Source organism: Salvelinus alpinus, chromosome 11, assembly GCF_045679555.1.
Source record: "Salvelinus alpinus chromosome 11, SLU_Salpinus.1, whole genome shotgun sequence".
Classification (NCBI taxonomy): Eukaryota; Metazoa; Chordata; class Actinopteri; order Salmoniformes; family Salmonidae; genus Salvelinus; species Salvelinus alpinus.
The window spans coordinates 32,309,198-32,331,257 of NC_092096.1; the positions used below are offsets into that span (position 1 = coordinate 32,309,198).

At 43.0% G+C, this 22,060-nt stretch overlaps 3 protein-coding genes across 10 annotated transcripts in view; all 3 read right to left on the reverse strand.

Moving 5' to 3' along the window:
* LOC139533970 (myosin-binding protein C, slow-type-like) overlaps positions 1-9,403 on the reverse strand; it is a 36,579-nt gene extending 27,176 nt beyond the window's left edge. For 3 of the 8 annotated variants that reach the window (XM_071332532.1, XM_071332531.1, XM_071332529.1), the window contains exons 1-3: positions 9,123-9,403; positions 4,283-4,306; positions 2,831-2,908 (exon numbers count right to left, since the gene is read on the reverse strand). In XM_071332532.1, coding sequence (XP_071188633.1) covers positions 2,831-2,908; positions 4,283-4,306; positions 9,123-9,144 — 124 coding nt within the window. In that variant the 5' untranslated portion in view covers positions 9,145-9,403. Of the gene's footprint in view, positions 1-1,665; positions 1,873-2,830; positions 2,909-4,282; positions 4,307-9,122 lie in introns of all 8 variants that reach the window. The other 5 variants (XM_071332528.1, XM_071332530.1, XM_071332535.1 and 2 more) reach the window with 3 other exon arrangements.
* A 6,916-nt stretch (positions 9,404-16,319) lies between these two features.
* Positions 16,320-17,958, reverse strand: spi2 (Spi-2 proto-oncogene). The gene is made up of 5 exons (XM_071331363.1): positions 17,906-17,958; positions 17,690-17,783; positions 17,515-17,603; positions 17,078-17,222; positions 16,320-16,796 (listed from the first exon to the last, which is right to left on the reverse strand). The coding sequence occupies exons 1-5, from the start codon at positions 17,909-17,911 to the stop codon at positions 16,486-16,488; spliced, it is 645 nt and encodes a 214-aa protein (XP_071187464.1). The 5' UTR covers positions 17,912-17,958; the 3' UTR covers positions 16,320-16,485.
* A 645-nt stretch (positions 17,959-18,603) lies between these two features.
* Positions 18,604-20,748, reverse strand: LOC139533973 (transcription factor Spi-C-like). Its single transcript, XM_071332538.1, has 5 exons — positions 20,614-20,748; positions 20,368-20,455; positions 20,058-20,161; positions 19,799-19,898; positions 18,604-19,579 (listed from the first exon to the last, which is right to left on the reverse strand). Exons 1-5 carry the CDS (start codon positions 20,614-20,616, stop codon positions 19,080-19,082), a joined length of 795 nt encoding a protein of 264 aa, XP_071188639.1. The 5' UTR covers positions 20,617-20,748; the 3' UTR covers positions 18,604-19,079.
* Between the last annotated feature and the right edge of the window lie 1,312 nt (positions 20,749-22,060).

Below are 22,060 nucleotides of genomic sequence, written 5' to 3' on the forward strand. Positions count from 1 at the left end.
TAGTGTTGGGCGGTATCCAGATTTTCATCCCGTTTCTGTACCACACCGGGGTATACGGTATTACCGGAAGTCCACACAAGGGGTGCTATTTCTTAAAAATAAGGGTGTTATAGAGAGAGCGTTCAAGGGGGGGTGAGGATTGAGTAAAACAGAAGCGACATATGAAACTGACCTTTGTTGTGGTAAAAAGGCACTGGAGCAATGCTGAGTGATGAGTGACAACTGCAGAGACATATAACCTTCCATACATCTAGATCAGCTGCTACTGCTGCGGCTGTCAACAGCACTGTGCTTGTTGCTACAGTATAGCCTCACTATGAAACCTAGACCCTCAGCTATAAACAGTCTGTAAACTGTACTGAGAGGAATAGACAGAGAAAACACACACGCCACGCACACAATAATACACACACAAACATACACACATCAACACATGTTTGTGCATACGCACATAAACGTAGCCTACCTATATACACACACACGTTCTTGCATATGCACATACACATGTTCGTGCATTTGCACAGACACACACACTCTTCCAGACCTGCTGGAGGTGGGGGTAGGGTAACCTGCACCGTAACAACTGGTTCTGGAGGTGGGGGTGGTGGTGGTGGGGTAACCACTGTAACAACAGGCTCTGGAGGTGGGGGTGGTGGTGGTGGGGTAACCACTGTAACAACAGGCTCTGGCTCTGGATGTTGGGTAACCTCCGTAACAACTGGTTCTGGAGGTGGGGGTGGTGGTGGTGGGGTAACCACTGTAACAACAGGCTCTGGCTCTGGACGTTGGGTAACCTCCGTAACAACTGGTTCTGGAGGTGGGGGTGGTGGTGGTGGTGGGGTAACCACTGTAACAACAGGCTCTGGCGGTTGGTTAACCTCCGTAACAACTGGCTCTGCTTCCTCCTTCATGGTTGCTGAATTGGGACAAGGCTCTCACAGATTAAAGTTACCGTCCATCTCCTCCACTCACACAGCACTAAGTTTCTTTCAGTCATCAATTTCTAATACAAACAAACTGCTAACTCCAACTGTATGTGCCGTAAAGTTTCTCATACTGAACTGTGCACACAGCAGACACTGACGTGGCCTATATGTGCTGTTTGACCATGACAAAGCTATCAAACACGACTTTGGGGGCACTTTCGCCTCAGAAGAATTAGAACTTACTGTATATAAAAATGCACTAGTCGACAATCTGCAGAAAGCAAAGCATGAACCAATTTATGGCTGTTGTAGTGTAAATGCCAATGGAGTTCATCACATTAGGTCATAGCAGCCATTGAGGCAAAAGGTGTCTCTGTCTGTCATTACAAACAGCGCTTCAATCCAAATAAAACCCTGATACATACAGATTCTATCAGTCCATTGCCTGATTTGAATGGAACTTTGGCCCATATGATATATTGGGAGAAGATAAAGGGCCTTAGCAAAGACCAGCACTATGGATCTGACTCTATTACAGACTAGAGTCAAACTGCTTCAATCAATGGTTTGAGAGTGGGACAATTGAACGGACACGCTTACGCTTGTTACTATTTATGAGTAGGGCCTGGAGTTTTTCCTAACCACATGATCTGATCAGGAAAAACTCTGGGCCTTCAGTTATAGTAAACAGCATGCGCTTTTACGGTGAATGGCTTGAGACTGAGTGAATTTGACTTACCAGGCGGTGGGGGTGAGCAAAGGGACGGGGCCGGGGCCTCCTCCTTTACTTCAGAGTTCACAGACTCGACTTGCTCTTTAGCCCCGACCGCAACCGCAACCGCCTCTGGTTCTGGTTCTTTAGACCCATTCTCTACTGGTTCTGGCTGTACAGGCTTAATCAACTCTATGGGCTGTGGATCCTTCCCCTCAGTCTCTACCGGTTGTTCTGTACAGCAGATAACAGTGCCAGGCTGGAGCAGCATGCCTTGAGCAAAAGCACTGGCAGCCTCTCAAAACACTGCAGTATATATATATGAGGTGCTGGCTGGGCATGAATAAGCATAGATAGCCAGCAACCAGAATGGGTCTTTCCATTGACAGTCATGTCTGAATGCATGACAGGCGATCAAAATTTATACAAATCATAAAACGTTATCTTGGTAGTTATCTTTGCCAACTACCAAGTAAAAATTAAGGGATGTTACCAATCTGGTCATTGCACATCAATAGCTAGTACTGGAGGCTTCAAGGAAGTATAGTTTTACTTATTCAGCAAGCTTGTACAAGACTTAATTGCAATGTACCACAAGCTCTAAAAAAAAACGATTTTCATTATTTCACATGGCAAATCATAACAGTTCCCAGAAATTTGAACGTGACATTGTCAACAGAATCTATTATAAGTCTAATGACGGCTACCTGCTGAATGTAACAATTAAACCTATACTTCCTCATTCACACTGAATGTACTTCCTGTGGATGATTTCATATTCCAATACAATACTTCAGTACCTCATACAGACACACACACAACGTTGACATACTTGGTAGAACAAGCACAAGTCAGTATTGGGGACAAAGCATCACAGCAATGCGAGCACGGGAGTGTGTTACAGTAGCAGCAGTGCAACTATGGAATTATGTGCATCATATGTGCTGTTTATCAGGAAGTTGATTTATTCGGATCGCACGTAGACTATTTTGACATATGCGTTATGTTTGCATGTGAACGTGTGTGTCGTCGAGGAACAGTTGAGAAATCCCATTACAAAACAAGAAAAACAAGAACGGTGGACACACAACAACAAACACGCGTGTTGTCAGTGTGGTGTGCAAATTAATCACCTGGGAAGAGTGGGGAAGGGGACAAAAGAGGGGCATGACACCAGTGCATGGTTACCCACCTGCGGGTGGAGGTGAGACCTCGAGGGATATTTCAGGTGTGGGCATTGGCGCCTCACTACTGTCTGTGGCAACACTCTCTGAGTATGTGACAAATATAGCAGGGATGGAAGAGCTGCATTTAATAGCGCAAAGCCTCCACATCTAGCCTTTAACATACTCACTCTCACACCAATGAGCATACTAACTCACTATATGCCCGACCTCACTCGCCATTTTCCACTCAGTCACACACAGATTGGGACACATACAGTAAATCCACTGTATTCGTTCGTACATATGCATGCACAAAATCAAGTGGGTGTAGATTGTAGATTGTAGACAAAGAGTATAGATTAACAAATTTTCCCTTCAAGATTTTTTTTTTTTTTTAACAGCCATTTGGCTGAATCAGATTCATTGTTTTGGTGCTTGAGGGAATGTATTTTCATTTAATTTTAAATGTAACCTTTATTTAACTAGGCAAGTCAGTTAAGAACAAATTCTTATTTACAATGACAGCCTAGGAACAGTGGGTTAACTGCCTTGTTCAGGGGCAGAAAGACAGATTTTTACCTTGTCAGCTCTGGGATTCGATTCAGAAACCTTTCGGTTACTGGCCCAACGCTCTAGGCTACCTGCCGCCCCAAAGTTGATGGATGAAATACATCACAGGGTTCAAATGTGTCCTTCACTTACTGTATGACAGGTTTATTCAGAATTCATTTTGTCCAAATTTTTCTGGAGTATTCTTACTTTTGACTTTAAACTACACTATCAAATCTGAGACAATTCTCATTCTGAAGCACAATTGCGATATTTATGGCACAATTACAATTTAATACTTTCAGAGAAGTACGTAAAATCAAATCAGTGCCCGGCCAGGGATACATTTAGCCTAAACCTGTCTGTGAGCCGAGCTATTCCCCCCACTGTACGAAGCCACAGGCCCAAGACGCTGCCGCTACTCCCAAGGTCAAAGCCTGGTGTCGGCAGGCGGCCAATAACATGCCAGCGCCCTGGTCACATGGGGGGGCAGGAGCGTCAGCTGAATCAACAGGCCTGGATCAGCTGGTCCGCCGGGGGAATGTGTAGATTCTGACCACTCGGTCGTCACCACTGACCACTGAGCCACAGTAGTACAACAGTTATATTGCCAAGGACATGTAGACCCTCCACATTTACACTATTACAGTGTTTAAACCAGCGACCGTGTTTCCACATTCACACTGAAGTTGGAAGTGGAGTAGTCACATCACATACAGCCTCAGTAGTACCTTAATGTGATTTCACATTTGCACAAACATGGTTTCCACCATCCAATAGACCAAAACTGCCAACCTAATATGGGATACATTCTTTCCTGCTTGACATAACCAATGTTTCCCATAATAATTCTCTCATACCAACTTCTTTGCTCAAAGCCAGTGCTGTGTGAGGTGAAAGAACATTGTTCGGCATCACCCTTTACTGACCTTTTTCACCATTGGGCATCTCATCTGCAAAACAGAGACAAAAGAGAACAATTCAAAAGGGGGCATTTTTGATCTAGTCAATTTGTTGTGCGCCACAGCAACTATCAAAATATTGATACTGTAAGTGGACACATCAAAGCAGCATGTGACCGTTTTTCTAAAAGTGTTGAGAAGGTTGGATGTATACATGTTACACAGTTTAATGTATAGTATCATGACTAGGATGCTACTGCTATAAGCCTATGTCTATTGTACCCAGTGAGCCACATCATCCCTGTGGTGCACAGCACCTTGTGTCTGGACACTATATAGTAGTAACTGATTATAAAGGTACCAATTGACACATGTTGTTTGAACTCTGCACTGTCTGGACTGATCAAACCCGCACAGCAGGTCATGGCACCTATTTGGACACTACAATCTAAACCTATTAAAGGGACCTAAAGCTAGGCCTCAGTGGATCAATGTCTCTATACATCCCTTGGTACGCCCTAGCCTATCGGGTTTGAACGTTTACCTTGTGTGTTATTAATGGGCTAGTGAAACAGAGTCACGTGTGTTCTCGTCTGGTCCTTACCAGAAGGTTAGATAGAAAATCTCCACTTTTGCGCAACACAGTGGATCTTCCTCTTTCCATTGAAAGTCAATACAAGTTTCACAAAGTTCCATTCTGATGTCATGTGTCAATATGCAGACTGGAGGAAAGGGGATTCCACCCAATCGTCACATTAGCCTGGTAGACTGAGGATGGATTACACAGTAACAGGCAAACACAGACATGGAGACCCCAGCAGACAGTGACAGATAGAGGCTACAAGAAGAGCACTTACACCAAGACTGATATCAACCCACAGGCACTTTGGCATCAATAATAACAGATGTATATGTTGAGCCTGATAACCTTTTTCAGGAGTTAAAAGTTCCAGGTGCACGGTAACAATTTGATAAGTTGAAAGAAAAGGGAAACCCGCACACTGCTCTCGCTAGTATCACTGTTGTTTATGATGAAAAAAGAAACCTGCACACTGCTCTCGCTAGTAGCACTTTTTTATTGAAGCTTACGTGTCGGCCTCTCTGCCTTCGTCAGAGCTTTTTGCTCTACTAAACTAAATAAACCATCTTTTGTATAATAATTGTTTACATTTCAATAGCGCTTTCATAATCTCAAAGTGCATCAAAAGTAAAAAACAATGAAGCTCAAAGTTGATGCCAGAGTTTTTGACTTCTCTGATCTGAAGATCACCGACGTTCTGATTTTTCCCAGTCTGAGCTTGTTTTGTTTCCGTATTCCCAATTGTCTTGAACGGACCAAAAGTAGTACATGTCGGCCGTTGCATACTGCATACTTTTTACTAAACAGTGCGTGCTAAATAGTATGTAGTACGATTAGTACACAGTATGCAGTTTAAGTAAGTAGTAGGCAAGCCAGATTTCGGACACGGACACTGACTGACTGAGTAAGGGAAGGAGAGGAAAAAGAGAGGGGGTGTAGGGGGAATTTTTGGAAGGTGATGACAGTGTACTCCCACAGCTCTGTTGCTAGCCTGTCCATTTCCACAGAGAGTGGCACTCAGCGATGAGCACTAGGCCTGGCACAACAGCCTGTGAATTCTGCAGGGATGCCAGCATTGCCACGCTGCACTGTGCCAGGCACGACGGGTCCTTTGTTAATGATCTGGAGAAATAGTGTGCCATTCCTGTCTCTCTCTCTCTCTCTGTAAGACCGTCTGCTATGCTCCATTGTGACTTCTCTGTCATCTCCCCTCTCTCTTCACATCTATTGCCTTTGCCAATTTCCTCTGTCTTTTTAATATACAGTAACTCCCATCCATCTCTCATTCCTAAATCCCTGTGTGCCTAATTACAGTAATACTGTACATACTGTAATCCAAAGTCCATACACTATTAGATCCATAATGACTTCAGTCTGCAACACAGCCAAAACCCTGTTGTCCAGCTACTCCTTTGTGATTCCCACCGGACACTCCAGTTCAGATTTAGACATTGTCACACCTCACCAAAAACTTGATGTTGGCTCATCACATCAGAATCCTATAGGGTCTCACAAACACACACATCAATGTGTACTACAGGGAGGCATTCTTTGTCTTCTTGTGGAGATCATGAGCGCAGAGAAAGGTTTTGTTTCACCTCAGTGAACTCCCCAGTGCAGCTGACCACGCTGCAGGTATGTTCAGCTGTCGCCCCTGCTGCTGTGCAGACAGATGGGCTCATGTTGATCCCAACGAGAGCCAAGCTGCCGTCTCTTCTTAATATAGACCCCAGAACTTTTGAATGCACACCTTTTATCAACACCCTTTCTTTGTGACTATTGTGTGTCAGTCGGACCGGCGGTCCACATAAGGGATAGTGTCCGTTCGTTGCAGAATGACAAACTCTTGATTCCTAGAAGCGCTGAGAATGAGTGCTGCTAGAAGTGAAAAGGCCACAGAAAGGAACTGCTGACGACCTCAGTGTGGATGTGGGGCTGTGGTTTGGTGATTAGCAGCCAACAGGGTCTTCCTGTGTTGTTTACCTAAGGGCTTGATTTATGTGGAGTGGAATTCGGAAAGCGACGACCATGCTGTCTGAGGTAACGGAGCAGGGAGAGTGATGGGGGCTGAGCGGTTGTAAATATACCGAGGTGAGGATGTGGGCTTTCTTCCCACTGAAACCCAATACTTTTGCTGAGAGCAGGCACAGTGGGTGTAGTGGATGATGCTGGTCTTTTGACTCTGGGTGGGAGTTTTAATGACCGTACGTCTGACCCCTTAGTGCCCTGAGTGAATCATCATCTAAAATGATGGTGTGACAATGGCGGGTGGTGAGGGAGAAAGTGAGAGAGCGAGAGACAGTGAACGAGAGAGGATTAAAAGTCTGCTCATTATGAACTATTTCAGGGACCAAGGAATCCAGGTCCCAAGAGCTCCAAGGGCCACTCAGCCAGCCAGCCAGTCAGTCTGTCATCTCTCATCCTGCTTTTTAAAGACTTGGGTCTGCAGTCTAAACCAACACCATATCCAGCAGCCTCCTCCTCTTCAGCTGTTCAGTCATTTATAACAACAATACTTTTTTCACAGTCATTTATCTAGTCTTCTGCAACAGAGCAGCTATTTATGGAAGGCGGTTGTGTGTGGACTGGCATGCAACTGCCTCCCCTTCCCCTGTGTGTTTGTCTCCAACGGGATGATGAATGTTTATTATGCTGGATGAACTTTCTGGAGGCATCTCTCCTGTACTAATAAAACCCACTTTATAGTAGTACTGTGTGTTATATGTGTACAAGAGGAAGCTAAGCTGTCCAACAGTGAAATGGTGCCTCACCCCAAAGCGACGTTGTAGATATTAAACTTCTAGCTCACCCAGCCTCTGCTACACTACAATGAGATGCTGACATTTATTGAGAGCCCTATCAAAGCAACACGGGCAAACAATAAACTGGTACTGAAACCTGAATAAGGCCAGTAAAGTGAATGGTATGTTTTTGTGCTCACAGCTGACTTTTTAAAGATGCCAAAAGGTGGATTGGACCGGTTGCTGCATACCTGGTCTAGTCCCAAAATGTATTGCCACCATATTTATTGAATCATTCCCATGAAAGCAATCTTGCAAAGCCCTCCCACTCTAGCATATAAGCCCCATGGTCATGCAGGGGAGAGAATACACCGGCAGAGTGGCCTGGATGTATGTGTGGAGAGAAGAGAGTGTGTGCCATTCCTGATGTGCGAGTACTGCTGCAGATAAAGCTATGGTCCACCAGAAGATAAACGGTTTAGAAGAAAACTTGTTATTCACTCCGTTGTGGTGGTGTCCAAGTGATGAATATACTGTTCTGTTCCTTGTTCCTGTACATGGGAATGTCTTACTATTGAGCAAAGTCCCCAAAAACCTGAACTAATGGAGAGGGAGGAAGTGCTAGAATAGTGGAATTACAAACAAGACGGACACAGAGTGATTAAGTCTATGCAGACTAGCAGCGATATGCTATTGAGGGCTCTGGGAGATGGGAGATGAATATGGAGTTGAATATGGGGGATGGGTTTGAGGAATCTTGTTTGGCTTCTGCTGCACAATAACATGTCATCCACCCTGCCATCGATTCATCAGTCATCAGCAAGACCGAGGACAGAATGTATCCATCATCCGGAAGGCATCTTCATTCCAACACGATCCCAAGAGTCCATCCAGATTGCATCACCCTTCAGGGGTCTTCTTCGCTGGTGTCCAGCTCAGCACAAAGCACCAGGGATCATTAACATTCCTCCACCAGGGCTCATCACGTCTCCCTCCAGTGGGCTCCTAATCACCATGAGACCACTGTCCATTATGCCAACAGCAGCAACAACAACAGTTTTTTTTATAAACCTCCTGAATCTCCATCTCCACAGATGAGGTAGAAACATCCAAGCAGAAATACAATACTGTTGTCGCCAAAGTCACTTTCTCAATTACCGTGAGCAATTCCTGGGAACTCTCAAAGTATAGTTTAGAGAACTTATTTTGTCTAATGCTAAATGACTACTCAATAATTCCAACAAACGAACACAACAAACAATATTAGGCTGTTAGCCTAATATTTACACAACAAGAAAAAGGAATTAAGGGTTAATTGAACTTTTCCTCATATTATATGTCAGTAGAGAAAATCAACTAATAATTACAACATGAAAGTAAAAGAACATATGCATTACAATTATCAGCTATTGTTAATACATTAAACAAGCAGGATCCTAGATGCAGTCTGAAATTCTAACAAAGCGTTGCTTCAGGACAGGTTGTACAGTACAGTTTTCTGAAACCCTTTCTGTACACTCAGTGAGGAGAACAGGGGCGCTCCTACCTTTTTTTGTGGGCTCTGGCATCTTGAGCCGGGTCCCAAAAAAAGCGTCAACGAATGAAAAGCTGCAGGTCGGTAGGTGCCTTCAGATCAGCGTGATTGTATGGGAGGCCAAGTGGGGCGTGGGAGCCCTCAGTCCAGAGGGAGAGAGATAAAGATGGGTGACCACCAGGGAAATTCTCTGGGACCCACAGACCAGAGTGATGGGAAGAGATGAGGAGGGCACAGTGTGGGACAGTATGGGAATCTCAATGGGGGAGAAGCGGCACTGTGACACATCTAGGAGACGGGCTTCCTGTCTTTATATAGCAGGGCAGCAGGCCCCTCCTCTCTCTAGCTGACAGTACAGCTCCATCCTGCCCCCAGCATCACTGTCCTCACTGGCCTCTATGCCAGCTCTATAGGCTGCTCTCCCAGGGATTCGGTGTGATGCTGGGTGGGGAGACTCTGGCAGAGGTGTGGTTCTTATTCTAAAGGTTCTGATTCCTCGTCCAAACAGTGGTGGATCCAAATGATTGGTTTCTGATGACTTCCTGAAGGTTGTCAGATGAAAGGATGCTGAGGTTGGCACTATGACGTACATAACTGGCCAGCCGCCAGTATACTTTGAATTTCACACTGGCCACTCAGGGCGGTGTGGCATCAAATGTCTTGCCTTACAGGTGTGATGTAATCTGATAGTGGTACATACACTACTATCCTGGAACTCTAAAATACCATATCAAAACCAGTACAGATAACACACTGTTTTTGAAATAGATGCACTTTTAGGAGTAATACATGTATGCACGTTCAAAAAACAGAATTGGGACAGAACATTTCAACTGTGGCTTAATTAATTATTGTAATATATAGAAGGCAGACAGAGGCTCTTGGACCATCCGTTGCCTATACAGTATCAAAATAAACAGCACTTTGGGAGTACAACACTTTGTGGATTTATTTAGTGTTCCGTGAACTGGATGCCACCATTTCCCAGGCTATCAACCCTGAATGAGATGGACATTGTGTGGGTGGGGAAAAACATCGTAGGGTTGCAAAATTCCTGGAAATTTCTATAAATTCCCTGGTTTTCCCGGAATCCCAGGGTTGGAGGATTACCATAGTCAGGCGGTAATAAGCAGGACATCTGGAACCCTCCAACCAGGATTTCTGGAAAAACTGGGAATTTATTGAACGTTCCAGAAATTTTGCAACCCAAAATAAGGCAATGAGGGAGGAGACTGGTCAGTTATAAAGAGTGGTAAATAGGGCATAAAAGCCAATGAGACATTTCGGGCGTGAGATTAATCTGATAGTTCCTGATGATTCAGTCACATTCGTTAGGCCTATACCAAGAGCTATTTGAGTGACTTTGTGGGTTCGCTAAACATAAAAAGATTGAGAAGACTAGCTTATATAGACTTTATGCTAAGTGTCAGAGATCTGTGTAATCCTCGAGGGATGCTGTCCAAGTAAGTAGGCCTGGCTGCGGGGCCAATAAATACTGGAGAGCTGCCTGGGCGGTGGTTATATGGCCTATACTTAGAAAGCTGTCATGAACCTTGACATTTGACATATCCGACATGGAAAAGGGGTTTGATAGAGAATTTTCAGATTGGTGCGGTTGCTAGGAGGCTAATTAACCTTTTAGCACGTCGGGTGAGTGATAAATCAGGCAGTGGTCTCTAGTGAGGCTGTGACGATTCGGTCAACAAGGCTTAAAGCTGTAGGGGCTTAAAAGGAGAGGTCATCTTGGTGCTTTTATAAAACACACAATTAGGGCTTCTTATTGTGAGCAGTCCCATGCTCCTGTTGAGACTTAACATAACATAACCACTCAACACCAGGATCCCATTTCCCCAACACTTCAGTTGTTCCTGAAAACTGTTCCACTGCATCTTGTGCTATCATTCACTGTATCAACAACATACCAAGATGTGGCCAATATCAGCGCAGTGCTGCCCCTGTCCATTGAACACAAAAGACTACTGAAGACTGTTTACTGTATCTGAAACAACATCTCTGCCTGCAGCCTTTCAGGCTATCCTATTGAAATGGGATAGTAAAGCCCTTCATAAAGAAACCCTGCAACTAATTTGTTGAATCTCTACATATGATACTGCACACCTACTATGCACATTGTCTCCTAATGACGTGGAAGACTTTAATGATTCACACCAGACAGATTTCATGAAGAAAAAAACATGTCCTTACTTAGGCCTAGTGTTAGGTGACTGCCTTCACAGATAGTTTTGAAGTATGTGGCCTTTCTTGGTAACAGACACACACAGGCTCTGTACCCCATTTATAACTCAGAGTGGGCTCCAGTTGTAAATGCAAGGCTTAGGGCAGTATCATGTGGGTCTGCTACAAAGAGCACACAAAACCATTTGGAATTGCCTGGTCTGGGCAGGAGTTGGCATCCCAGGGGAGATTTAGCCATGAGGTCACCCTTGAGAGCTGATAGGGACAACCAGGAGAAACAGCGCCCCTCAGAGGAGCTACACTGACCCCTGCTGGTCACACAAGGACATAACAGCTCTTACCTTTCTACCCATTAAACACATGATGAAACTAACACCAACACATACACATGACATGCTTCCTGGCATGTACACATGCAGTATGTAGACATACTCTAGTCAATGATTACATGAAATTGTTAACCTCACACAAAAGGAGAGATCCCACAGACCAGGCAAAGTATCACACTCAGCCAAGAGACTGCTATTATAGTGATGCTCATTACTGCATAATTCTGTTCCCAGAGGAGAATGGCCCATTTTAAACGTTGAGGGTAGCATGGAAAGTAGACTGTAAATAGACTAACTCCTACCTCCTTATGGTGATTGAACTCCCCATGCTCTGATCAAATGTCTCTCTGACTTCAGGGTCCAGTTTTTTAAAGGTTATCTCTCCGGATTTTGGCTATCGGATAGGATTAAATGCAAAGAAATTGAATGAATAGAACAGGGGTCCCCATTCAAGTCAATGATTCATCCATTCTATTTTTATGCATTTAATCCTATCCGATAGGCGAAATACAGATGGATAACTTTGGAAAAACTGGGCCCAAGAGACAATCCTGGGAGCAGAGGCATATGAACCTCTCTGGACTGGTTGACGAACATTTCCAGAACCCTCCAGCTCTCCAGTCCATGTGGCAAAAATATGGAGCTTGAATGACAAAAAAATGCTTTACTAGGCCTACTGTAGTAACATAATAGGTCTATTGCCTAAACTCTATCCTAATATTTATGTATAGCCTTGAAATATTTTCCTGCGATATGGGCCCCTCTAACCAAAAGTATTTGGCACTGTTTAGGGCTATTGTATACGTAGTATAGTAAAATGACACCTAGGAACAGCCAACGGTTGTAGGCCTAATCGAACACATCTGTAGCAATAAGGCTAACAGTCAGTTGGCTCTATAACTTTATACGCTTCCTGTAGGGGCATATTAATTCCGGCGATTCTCTTTCAAAACGTTTCTTAAACGGAAGCAAACGGAACGAAACCGGGAGGGACATACCTGAATTTGTCCAATAGAAACTCGTTTCGTTTTGCAACTGGCGGAATGAATACACCGACCCTTGCCTACTCTTCACGATCAACTAAAACGGAAAATTCCCCTGAACAAAATATAGGCCTGTGAAAGAAAATGCAGTAGCCCGAACTCACCTCGGCACTCTGCAGCGTTGTCTCAACTGGTTTTTATGTATAAGAAATAGGCCTACATACTTTTTCAAAGAAACGTTTACATGGTGTTTATAAGGTGGAAACATGGCATATCTCGATCGTGTCAACCGTTCTTATTACGCCTCAGTAGTGTCAACAGCTGGGCAGGTGAGATTAATAATTATGCACGCGCTCCACAGCGGCCTCAGATTTTTCCTGCGGTGTATTTAGTTCCCATCATGCAAATGTCGAGACATAATTACATTTAGTTGAAAAACTGAATGGATTATGTAATTACATGAATTGAAAATGCATCAATACCAGACTAGTCCCCTGACATGGTCACGTGGTCTGGGTATTTGTTTCAATTACATTATTTTTCATTATTTTTATTAGACTTTATTAACATTTAACAAGAAAGAAACATAAGTAAACATTATGAAACATAAATATGATAAAATATATATTATAAACTGGGGTGGTTCGAGCCACTTAATGCTGATTGGCTCAAAGCCCTGGTATATTTTTATGCAATAATGCCTAGTGGGTGTGGTACTGTATATGGCCAATAAACCAGTCTAAGGGCTGTTCTTAGGCGACGCAACGTGGAGTGCTAGGACACTGCTCTTAGCCGTGGTATATTGGCCATATATCACAAACCCCCGAGGTGCCTTATTGCTATTGTAAACTGGCTACCAACGTAATTGGAGCAGTAAAAATAAATGTTTTGTCATACCCGTGGTATACGGTCTGAAATACCAAGCCTTTCAGCCAGTCAGCATTCAGGACTCGAACCACCCAGTTTATAACAAACCTTATACCAAGGGTATGACAAAATATTTATTTGTACTCTTCTAATTACATTGGTAACCAGTTTATAATAGCAATAAGGCATCTCGGGGGATTTGTGGTATATGGCCAATATACCACGGCTAAGGGCTGTATCCAGGGTTGCGTCTTGCCTAAGAACAGTCCTTAGCCGTGGTATATTAGCCATATACTACACCCCCTCGGGCATTATTGCCTAAATGTACACTGAGTATATAAAACATTAATTGATTTAGGCTATAGATTTTTAACAGTAGCTAGGCCTGCTGTTTGAGATTTTACAGGTACAGTCGGAAGTTAACATACACTTAGGTTGGAGTCAGTAAAACTCGTTTTTCAACCTCTCCACAAATGTCTTGTTAACAAACTATAGTTTTGGCAAGTCGGTTAGGACACTACTTTGTGCATGACACAAGTAATTTTTCCAACAATTGTTTACAGACAGATTATTTCACTTATAATTGTATCACAATTTCAGTAGGTCAGAAGTTTACGTAAACTAAGTTGACTGTGCCTTTAAACAGCTTGGAAAATTCCAGAAAATGATGTCATGGCTTTATACGCTTCTGATAGACTATTGGACAGTTTTTGAGTCAATTGGAGGTGTACCTGTGGATGCATTTCAAGGCCTACCTTCAATCTCAGTGCCTCTTTGCTTGACATCATGGGAAAATCTAAAGAAATCAGCCAAGACCTCAGAAAGAATATTGTAGACGACCACAAGACTTGTTCATCCTTGGGAGCAATTTCTTGGGAGCAATTTCCAAACGCCTGAAGGTACCACGTTCATCTGTACAAACAATAGTACGCAAGTATAAACACCATGGGACCACGCAGCCGTCATACTGTCTCCTAGAGATGAACGTACTTTGGTGCGAGAAGTGCAAATCAATCCCAAAACAACAGCAAAGGACCTTGTGAAGATGCTGGAGGAAACAGGAACCAAAGTATGTGTATCCACAGTAAAACGAGTCCTATATCGACATAACCTGTAGGCCGCTCAGCAAGGAAGAAGCCACTGCTCCAAAACCGCCATAAAAAAGCCAGACTACGGTTTGCAACTGCACATGGGGACAAAGAACGTACTTTTTGGAGAAATGTCCTCAGGTCTGATGAAACAAAAATAGAACTTTTTGGTCATAATGACCATCGTTATGTTTGGAGGAAAAAAGGGGAAGCTTGCAAGCCGAAGAACACCATCCCAACCGTGAAGCACGGGGGTGGCAGCATCATGTTGTGGGGGTGCTTTGCTGCAGGAGGGACTGGTGCACTGCAGAAAATAGATGGCATCATGAGGGAGGAAAATTATGTGGATATATTGAAGCAACATCTCAAGACATCAGTCAGGAAGTTAAAGCTTGGTTGCAAATGGGTCTTCCAAATGGACAATGACCCCAAGCATACTTCCAAAGTTGTGGCAAAATGGCTTAAGGACAACTAAGTCAAGGTATTGGAGTGGCCATCACAAAGCCCTGACTTAAATCCTATAGAACATTTGTGGGCAGAACTGAAAAAGCGTGTGCGAGCAAGGAGGCCTACAAACCTGAGTCAGTTACACCAGCTCTGTCAGGAGGACTGGGCCAAAATTCACCCACTTATTGTGGGAAGCTTATGGAAGGCTACCCGAAACATTTGACACAAGTTAAACAATTTAAAGGCAATGCTACCAAATACTAATTGAGTGTATGTAAACTTCTGACCCACTGGGAATGTGATGAAAGAAATAAAAGCTGAAATAGATAACTCTCTCTACTATTATTCTGACATTTCACATTCTTAAAATAAAGTGGTGATCCTATCTGACCTAAGACAGGAAACTTTTACTAGGATTGAATGTCGGGAATTGTGAAAAACCAAGTTTAAATCTATTTGGCTAAGGTGTATGTAAACTTCCGACTTCAACTGTATATGACTGGCATGTAGTGTAGGCTTTTGCTATAGGATACTACACTGAATTTACAAAACATTAAGGACACCTGCTCTATCCATGACAGACTGACCAGTTGAATCCAGGTGAAAGCTATGATCCCTTATTGGTGTCACTTGTTAAATCCACTTCAATCAGTGTAGATGAAGAGGAAGAGACAGGTTAAATAATACTTTTCAGCCTTGAGACAATTGAGACAAGGATTGTGTATGTGTGCCATTATACATACTTATACATATATTATGCACATATACACTGACTATACCAAACATTAGGAACACCTTCCTAATATTGAGTTGCACCCTTCAAGGTGTCGAAGGCGTTTTACAGGGGTGCTGGCCATGTTGACTCCAATGCTTCCCACGGTTGTGTCAAGTTGGCTGGATGTCCTTTGGGGGGTGGACCATTCTTGATACACACAGGAAACTGTTGAGCGTGAAAAACCCAGCAGAGTTGCAGTTCTTAACACAAACCAGTGCGCCTGGCACCTACTACCATACCCTGTTCAAAGGCACATAAATCTTTTGTCTTACCCATTCACCATCTGAATGGCACACACACACAATCCATGTCTCAATTGTCACAAGGCTTAAAATATTCTTTAACCTGTCTCCTCCCCTTCATCTACACTGGTTGAAGTGGACTTAACAAGTGACACCAATAAGGGATCATAGCTTTCACCTGGATTCAACTGGTCAGTCTGTCATGGATAGAGCAGGTGTCCTTAATGCTTTGTACAGTCAGTTTAGTATCCTATAGCAAAAGCCTACACTACATGTCAGTCATATACCTCTGTCTGTGTAAAATCCCACACAGCAGGCCTAGCTACTGATAAAAATCTACAGACAAAATCAAGTCAGTCTTCAAATGATTGATGATTGAATTGATGATGATCGAATTGATGATTGATATTTACAATAGATTACAGTTTTTCATGTGAAAATGTGTCCTTTACAGTTTTCCCTGATGGCACTTCCTCAAGGCACTCAAGGTCGCTCTGCTGAACTGATAGGTCAGTTTCTTCTTCACCTTGAAGATCTCTCCAGACCGGGCATAGTTCCTCAGCGCCCTGGACATCTTCTGGTAGGTCATGGGCCTCCTGTTGCCTTTCCTCTGCCCCCAGAGTGCTGCTACCTGTTCCTTGTTCCGGGAAGAGAAGCGGAACACTCCGTCTGCTGCCGCTGGCACCCAGGAAACGCAGTGGACCATGCCAAGGTTTTCCAGCATCTCAAACAAGAAGTGAAACAGACGCACCTTTCTACCTGTAACCACAGTAACAATGATAAGATAGAGTGGAGCGGTTAACAATATCCCGTCATATTTGATAATAAAAATCCCTTTGTGAGATGACCAGCTGTGATGGTGTTCAGTGGTAAAAAGTTGTAAACATTTAGCATTTGATATGTATGTAAAACATACAGAGATAAGCGGTGTATGGGACCATTGTCCTTTACAGTTAAAGGCAGGTCTCTTTAGGCATTGGTCCGTCAGGGCAGCATGAGTTCCAGTGGCAGTATCTACTAACCACAAAAAGGGAACTTGCCTCTTTCACCAGGTCCAGTGTGGTGTGTGGGTGCTGGTCTTGCTGGCATAGTATGTGGCAATGTGTGGTCTGTCCCTTTCTCAGACGGTGTAGTGGTGTTTTGGTCCAGTAGTGTTGTTGTGTAGCCACCGTGTGATTGCATAGCCTGAAAAACACGTTTTTTTTTTAACCAACTGAGTTGTATGACTGAGACAAGCAGAACATCACCCAATAAACTATAGCCCTATACTGTGTATCTTTCACAGATCAAAGTGCTGTCTATGACAGGCTGACCTAAGCATCATGGGGAGGCTTATATCTGTCGTTCTGCCCCTGAACAAGGCAGTTAACCCACTGTACCTAGGCCGTCATTGAAAACAAGAATTTGTTCTTAACTGACTTGCCTAGTTAAATAAAGGTAAAAAACATATTTAAAATAAATATCATTGAATGAGTACCTTTTCCTCATGGCACCAGTGATCACAACAAGTTTCACCAAAGTTTCCTTCCATTGTCACTGGTGTAGGTAAAGCACAGACACCTCCCACTGCAATAGTGTAGAAAAAGAGGTGGCATTAAAAATATACAATAATCCATTTATTTGTGTGATTCATAACGCTAATAGAGAATAACCTTTTTCTCCGCCATCTCCAGTGCCCTGTCTGTAGTGTTCCTCCAGAAAGTCCAAAATCACCTCCAGATCTGTCTGGTTATCTTCGGAAGAATTCTGACAAAGATAACCGATTCAAAGTGTACAGCAGACTCACACATACAGTTCAGTTTGAAAGTGTGATGTCAATATACATCACTGTGCAGTTATCCTTAAGCTTATAATGGTCTCATATTTACCATCATTGTCGGATGCACGTAGATTGCTGCAGTCACAGGTCCTGATCTCAGGTTTTTCACAGAGTTGTGTGTTAGATGAAATGCATGAAGGAACTGTGTGACACCCAGGCTTTTATTATGCCTCTGCAACATGACAGCCAGTTGGGGCTGCCTTGCTTATCGCCTGGCCTGCACTACTCACCACAACTAGGCTACCATAATAAACTTTCACCACAGGAACAATGACCACCACCCCACAAAGCCCACCACCAGAGAAGCACTGTCTCCCAGGACAGACCACATCCTCACCGCTGGGCAAGATAAGAGCAGCCATGGGCTCTCTTGACAGGAAAACAGCACTTATCACAATGGTTTGCCTTTTGGGATAGCGATACACCTTGTGTTCATGTCTTACAGAGTGTGGATTGATGGGGAATTGTGAGTGAGGGGTAGACAGTGTTGTTATTGCCGTTGCACAAGCAGACATATTTGGCTCATTCAACAAAGTTCATGGTTTTCTCTTTTTTTTTTCCTCTTTTTTTCCTAGGACACAACAAGGATGGGACACTTGTTGGAACTTGTGACATTTTCACCATTGTTAGGTAAGCAAGAATGGCACGGTTATGAAGTCAGCTATGAAGTCAGTGTTGAAGTTAGTGTTGACGCAGTTTTGAATAATTCATTGCCTAAAATAAAACCGTATACACAGTACAAATACAAATTATACAAAAGTGATTTATTAAAATACATCAATGTGTGTGAGATACAAAGGATTTCAATTCATTATTTACAAAATGATATTTAGTAATACATGTTCGTATTTGAAACCAACATTGTAATTCTTTCCCTTTACATGTACAGTACCCACACCGAATGCTTATAACTGGTTCACAGTTCTCATAGGTAAAAAAGTGAATATATTTTCATTATTTACATATTCAATGATCCACAATACCTGATCAATGGTCATTACATTTTCTTTTAAACGGCATAAGGTGCTGACTAACGGAGAGTAAACATTTTTACATTTTCTTTACCATGACTGTTACGTTTCCTGACACTCATAACACGATGGCTGCATAACAAGCCCCAGTTGTAGGCCCCCGCAAAAGTATGCAGGAGTAGCAGTATGAATTGACAGCTAGCTAAAGCAGCTTTTAACCTCTGTTATTTTCCACAGTGACATTACCTGAGTTCATACCTTGGTGACTGTGGATGAAGTGAAGCTTGTGGCAAGATCACAGTCTCCCTGGAGGGAGTAATGTCCATACCAGCTGTGCCAGTCAGGTGCAGTGGCAGAGCCATAGTAAGCCTGTTCTACTGGGGCATGCTGCTGGTGGAGGAGCACCTCCCGCCCAGGGTGGCCAGCCTCGGGGTGCCCGGCGGGGGGAATGACGTGACTGATGCCCCCAAGCCTCTGGATGATCGACGGGTTGAACTGGTAGGTGAGTTTGCGGCGCACCTTTACGATCTCGCCCGTTCGGCTGTAGTTGCGCAGCGCCCGTGCCATCTTCTGATAGGTCATGGTCTTGCGGTTGCCCTTGCGCTTGCCCCAGCACTCGGCCAACTTCTCTTTGTTCTTGGAGATGAAGTGGAAGGTGCTGCTGCCACGGTCCGTCCACTGGATGGAATCAGCCATGTTGGGATCGCCCAGAGCCTCATGCAGGTACTCATAAAGACGCAGCTTCTTGCGACCTGATGAGATTAAAAGGTTGACTTTAGTTATAATAAAATCATAAACAGGCAGAGATTCAGTTGTAATGATGTCAATTTGATACTTGGCAATCAAAAGTCTGAAGCAATAGAATACTAAAGTATTAGAAACATGTTCAATTCTAGCGTGTGTAGTGGTACTCTCTCACATCTCTTACAGACATTGTCATCACTCATCACTGGTGGCCAAACACTTCTCACCTTTGCCGTTCCTCGGTGGCGGTGCGATGGAGTAGAACTGAGGGTACTCCACAGTTACAGATGGACCCAGTGAGTCGTAAGGAACAACATGAGGCCATGACTGGCAGGACGAGGAGAGAAAACTGGTCAGGTCAGTCACATCCACATGAGACATGACACATACATGTACTGTAACCATACATCACAGTTGTGCAAACTTGGAGAAGTCAGTCAATAGTACTATACTGGTAAAATACAACCACTTGTTCTATACGCTCACCGTCTGCTCATTCCAGTCATATGGACCTGGCACATCAGAAGGGGGGGTGATGGGGTAGCAGCACATTATGCTCGATCGCGTTGGAGGCTCAAAGTACTTATATTCTAAGTAGAGGGAGAAAAATATAGTCATTCAATACAGTCTTCACTACCAGAACCAATGAGACTAAAATGTATTGAATAATTTTTCAGACATGCTCAATACAAAGAAAGTATAAACAATAATGTCTGTGCGTAATATAATGATGGTGATTGTTAGCGTTCAGATTTAAATCTGGTTTTCTGGCATGAGTGTTGAAGTGTAAGTTTACCTGTATCACAATACGGATCATCAGAGTGCCGTTGAATCACATCAATTGCATCCTGGAAGTGCTGGTTGATGTCATTATCCAGGGAGATCTAGGAAAACATCAATTACGTGCAATCAACTACAATGTCGTAATTAGGAGAAAAGTTACGTAAGCTACAGAATGAATAGGAATAAATGCCTTATTCTAAAACAACATGAAATGTATTTAAAATAAAACTAAATTGATCTTCAATCTGTCATGACTCACCATTTTGTATGTTTGAGCGTGAACTTCAGACAAGGCAAGCAGTGTCTGACCACTGTCTGTGTGAGATGGATGTACTTGTGCAGGTGTATATATAGTGGTGTAAGCCCCCAATATTCACCTTTCGGCTAAAATGAAGTGTCAGATAAAGAGATTGGTCGATTTAAATGTGTCAACGTCAATTCGTGGTTGGCAATACTTCTCTTTTTGGAAGAGCAGATCAGATACACCTCCCACAATCACTCTTTCACACTGTTACTAGATCAGATCACATGAATAACAATAACCTCTCTTATGACTTCATTTATCCAGGAATATCCTTCAATAGCATTCTAATTAGCATTTTTGGGTAGATATTTATAAACATGCATATTATCTTACCATAAATGCTCTTCAGTAAATATAGACTTTACTGTAAATTAAAATCTGAGACCCTTGAACTGCTGAGGGAAATGTCTATATAATTTCCATTATATCTTCAGTGTTTTAAGTGTATTGTCTGACATGGCTAACACTTACAGAGCGTATAGAATGTCTACACCCCCTTAAGCTTTTTTTTCACATTTTGATGCGTTACAAAGTGGGGTTGAAATAGATTTAATTGTACTTTTTTGTCATTGATCTAGGCAAAATACTCCACAATGTCAAAGTGAAAAGAAAATTCTACACATTTTTACAAATTAATAAAATTTAATAACTAAAATATAGTCATTACTTAAGTTTTCACTTCCTTTGTTTAGGCAAGCCTAAATTAATTCAGATGTCAAATTTGGCTTAACAAATCACATAATAAGCTACATGGGCTTACTCTATGGGAAATAATAGGGGTTGATTTTTGGGTAACAATAACAAATCAAATATTGAATATATCTTTAAGCATGGTCAAGTTAATAATTATGTTGTGGATGATGTATTAAATCACACAGACACATCAAAGATGCAGTCGTCCTTCTGAACTGAGCTGCAGGACAGGAAGGAAACTGCTTAGGGATGTCACCATGAGGCCATTGATGATTTTTAAAACAGCTACAGATTTCAATGGCTGTGATGGGAGAAAACAGGATGAACAACATTGTCACGACTTCCACCGAAGTCGTTTCTTCTCCTTGTTCGGGCGGTGTTCGGCGGTCTGCATCACCGGTCTTCTTGCCATCATTGATCCACTTTTCATGTTCCATTTGTTTTGTCTTGTTTTCCTACACACCTGGTTTACATTTGCCTCATTAAGTGTTGTGTATTTAACACTCTGTTCCCCCCATGTCCTTGTGTGAAATTGTTTGTTTGTAAGTGCTTGTGTACTAAGTTACTGGTGCGCGTCGGGTTTTGTACCCATGTAGGTAATTTTTTTATTTCCGTTGTTTTTTTTCATTAAACTGCTCCGGCTATTACCTATTTCTGCTCTCCTGCGTCTGACTTCACTGCCACCAGTTCCGCAACCCTTACAGAATTC